General features: G+C 37.3%; 1 protein-coding gene across 1 annotated transcript; it reads right to left on the bottom strand.

Annotated features, from left to right (window-relative positions):
* Positions 1–340: 340 nt before the first annotated feature.
* On the bottom strand, positions 341–2,717 carry LOC137721452 (cyclin-D4-2-like). The gene is made up of 6 exons (XM_068460548.1): positions 2,224–2,717; positions 1,803–1,889; positions 1,583–1,681; positions 1,291–1,492; positions 1,069–1,196; positions 341–932 (listed from the first exon to the last, which is right to left on the bottom strand). Exons 1-6 carry the CDS (start codon positions 2,545–2,547, stop codon positions 708–710), a joined length of 1,065 nt encoding a protein of 354 aa, XP_068316649.1. The 5' UTR covers positions 2,548–2,717; the 3' UTR covers positions 341–707.
* Positions 2,718–4,102: the final 1,385 nt, after the last annotated feature.

Here is a 4,102-nt window from a genome sequence, read left to right as displayed (position 1 = left end):
TTTGCAGGGTCCATTTCCAAGGTTGTTTATGTTGTTTGCACCTATCTTTCATCATTACTACAAATACAGCATGATGTTCAGATTTTGACCGGTCACCACTCAAAACAAATACTGATGGTGGAGCCAATGGGACCTATCAAAACCCATTGCCAATCCCAATAGCAGCACACTGCACATCAGTCCTCAACACTGTCACCATTTGAATGTCCACGAATGGAAACAATTTTTTCAAATTTTAAATTAATCCGAATTTGTTTATACAATGAGGAATTGTAAAATCGAATTCAGAATTTACGAGTACAAGAAATTCATCAACCAACGATTGTATCTGAAGGGGAAAGGTCAAAAACCAAAACTTCGAATATTTTTTTCCAGCTATATATAGTTTCAGTTCCATTTCTCATTGAACTGGAAGCTACAACAAAAAATTGTATTTCACTAAACACCAACATGTCTTTCAAAAACGTTGTAATTGTGCACCCCTGGATCATCACCACTTTTCAAATCTATGGCTGTTGAGATAATAAACAGCTGGTGACTCTACTTTCATGCTACAAGCATGAGACCCCTGGATTTTTCCCACAGTAGTTTACTCATCTCTCTCTCTCTCTCTCTCTGTGTTACTACAGGGAACCTCCAAAAACCACACCAAAACTCCCACTCAACCAAAGTGATTGGCTTGGGTGTGAAGGAGAAAAATTCATATCTCATGACTGATTGTCTGGTTTCCTCCTCTTAATGTCTGGACTACTATGTGAAGAATTTTCACTTGACCCAACTGTCAGTTCATCACTTTTATAGCTCAAGCATGCAGCATCCAACACCCCATCCGGACTTTGGGGCACCGATGGACCTGAGGTGCTTCCCCGATTGGCGGAACCTCTGATCAATGACAAATCTTTGATCAGTTCAACACACTTCAACACTCTTTCCTGAAAATCCCACAACAGAAAAGCTTCAGAAACCATTCCATTGGCAAAAAGAAAAAATAAAATCGAAGAAACTTTCTTAAGACCTAAAGCAAATTTGTCTTATCAAGGGTTTGCATCTCTTGAACAACCTTTTTACCTTGTCTACATGTACAAAACAAGAAATGGCCTTATCCATGTCAACTGCTTGTGCTTGTATTTCTCCTGAAATACAAATTGCGACTGCTGCAGCGATTTCAGAAGGCCTGAATTCCAAGAAGTCAATACCTGCATTCATTCCCATCCAGCAGTTCATTGAACCATCAATCCTCAAGAACATCAAGCAACAAAATATAACTCATTCACAGTCAGAAAAAAGGACCTCTGATTGTGCTCAAAATGAGTTGCTCTGATCTACATACGGACGATGCCAACGGATATTGATCATCACTTATCTTGCTGAGGAAGTAGTCAATGAAAGAGTAAGCACTACAAGCCTGCATTCTCCATTTTAGGGTGCTCATCACAAGAAGCTCCATTCTTAGTATGGTTTTTGCTTCAAACACATACTTGGGATCTCCAACCTGTGCACAATCCACACACAATCAAAACCAGCTGCCGAATTATCAATACGTAAGTCCAGCCATAGTTATCAATGCACATGACTTGTACACCTGTAAATCCACAGACTGGGGTACATTAGTCTCCTCTACTTTGGCTGCTATTGATAAACAAGCCACAGCTAGCAATTGCACCGCCCAAGCTCTACCTCTCTGTATTCACACGAAAAGTGAAGTGCAAAATCAAGAACAGAAGCAGCATAAATGAGAGGACATTGTACGTAAAGGAAACGAGAAAAAGAAACAATCTTTCGGCTCTAATTCCAGAACTTACAGGCAATTCATAAAGCGAAAGGAAGCGATCCAAGTAGTTCATAGATAGCCAAACACACAATGGCCCAAAATTGTAATGGGAATGAGCCTGTTGATCGCAACACAACAATTCAGTAATCACGAAAACCGACAGTGTATATACTAGCAATAAAAAAAATGAGAGACACAACATCCAAATTTACAACACCAATGAGATGCCACAGACAACCAGATTGGGAACAAACGCCATGATCATTGATCCCACAACAACTTAGATAGACTTGGGGCATCTCGAAAACAATCAAACAAGTCACATTGCAGAGAAACATGTTTTAAGAAGTTCTCGAAGAACAAAACCCAGTTGCGGAAACCTGGATAGCAATCGCAAGAACCAATAAAAGCAATAACCCAATGGGGCTTAAGAGGGTAAAAACTCCACCAACCTTCCAAATCCAATCAAAGGCCTCCCCTCTAGCGCTCAATTCTAAGTCCCCAGAACGAAGTCTCCTTAGATAATCGTGTCTGGGCAAATGCTCTCTCTCCCTCTTAACCATTTCACTCACCCACTCTTCACTATGTGAGGAAAAATCTATCATGGATTTGGATCTACGGTCGTGATCAAAATTGGGGCCTTGATTGTATTTGTGGGAATTTGATGGGAAGTGACCCAAGTCATCTGTTACTTTAGAATCAAGATCATCAAAGCAGGTATTCGAGTTTTCTGCACAGAGAAGGTTTGAGGTGGCAGAGTCAAAGCTGTCTGTCATTGGAGCACCTCGAGATGCCCTGTAAAACCCAGCAAAATCTCATCAAATCAGAGTCTGGGTTTTATCAAAGATGGCATTTTCATCGCACAACAGAACCCAAGAACAAATGAGAGTCTGTCTATAAACAAAGTGTAATAGTGGTGTAGATACAAACAAAGAGAGGTTAGAGAGAGAACGAGGAGAGGGGCTTGGGGAGAGTAGACAGCAAAGAGAGGAGCTTTATGTAGGAAATGAGCATGTGTGTTTAGGGTAAACGAGGAATGTGGGAGTGAGGGGAGGGGATTCCTAAATTAATGGTATTACTCTTTACTTGTAAATGAAAGATTTTAGGTTTGATTCTCTCCAAATACGAATTTGAACCACTTTTTTGTTAACTCATTGTGAGGCTTAACTCACTTTCCTACCCCTTCAGTGTAGATTATATCGTTTGTTAAAAAAACAAAAAAATTGTAAGACACAATATAAACAAAATTCATACTAAACTTTTATTGAGGTTGCCACTTAATACGGTGTACTTATATTCATCTATGCTATTACGTCAAGTTTCATTTTCTTTGATGACGAGTTCTATATCACATTATTATAGCTGCCCAAATTTTCCATCCTTAGTGTTGTATTAGAAAAAGAAAACTTTAATTGACGTTTTTGCATGGCTAATTATGTTTTACATCCTACATATGATCTGTCACAAAGTTTTATAGTCGTATAATCTTATATGTCTTTCATCTATTTGATTGTATGATACACCACAATGTGCAATGTGAAATATGTGATCTCTATCTATTTTGTGGAATCATAATTACATCATTGTTAAATGATGACGTAACAAATCGTATGACCCGATTCTAGGCTTCATGTAAGCCACACTTCTAACAATGGGACCAAAATATATGATTGGGTATCGTTTTGTGAGAAAAAAAAATAGGTTTTAACGATTAAACTTTCAAGCAGAACAAAAGTGATTAGACAGTCACACGGACAAAATGCATATAAATTACTATGATTTCAAAAGCTCATAAGACAATGTGAGAAAATTAAAATTTCATTGTTAAAAAATAAAAAATAAAAAATAAAAAACAAAAAAAACAAAAAATGTGTTAAATACAGTTGATCATTTGTTGGTGGGTAAATAACTTTTAAGAGAGGTTGATGAGGGATAATGATTAGGCCTGTGATAATGCATATATACCTGTCATCACGAACTCAAGGCTTATAAGAGAGTCAACAACTCAAGTGGACTTCTAAAGAATTGTAAAATTAAGAGGATGATATATACATCCGACACTCGAGGCCAAATTTTAGTAAAAACTAGTGGCGACTTGGGATTCAAATTTTAATTGGATTGAATTAACATTACCAAATTAAGGAAAACAATTTATCAAATAAAAAATCTTGGTAGAATTTAAGTAAAGAAAACAAAAAGAGAGTTTTCATCTTTCCAAAACAGCTCGGAAATATGTTTCTTAAAAAAGTAAAAAATTAACTAATAAAAAAAAATGAACAAATGTAGGAGACTCAAAATCCATATCACATCGGCGAGAAGGAACGAGCCACT

The sequence above is a fragment of the Pyrus communis genome, chromosome 16 (genome assembly GCF_963583255.1).
Source record: "Pyrus communis chromosome 16, drPyrComm1.1, whole genome shotgun sequence".
In the NCBI taxonomy this organism is placed as follows: Eukaryota; Viridiplantae; Streptophyta; class Magnoliopsida; order Rosales; family Rosaceae; genus Pyrus; species Pyrus communis.
This window is presented reverse-complemented; position numbering and strand designations above follow the sequence as displayed.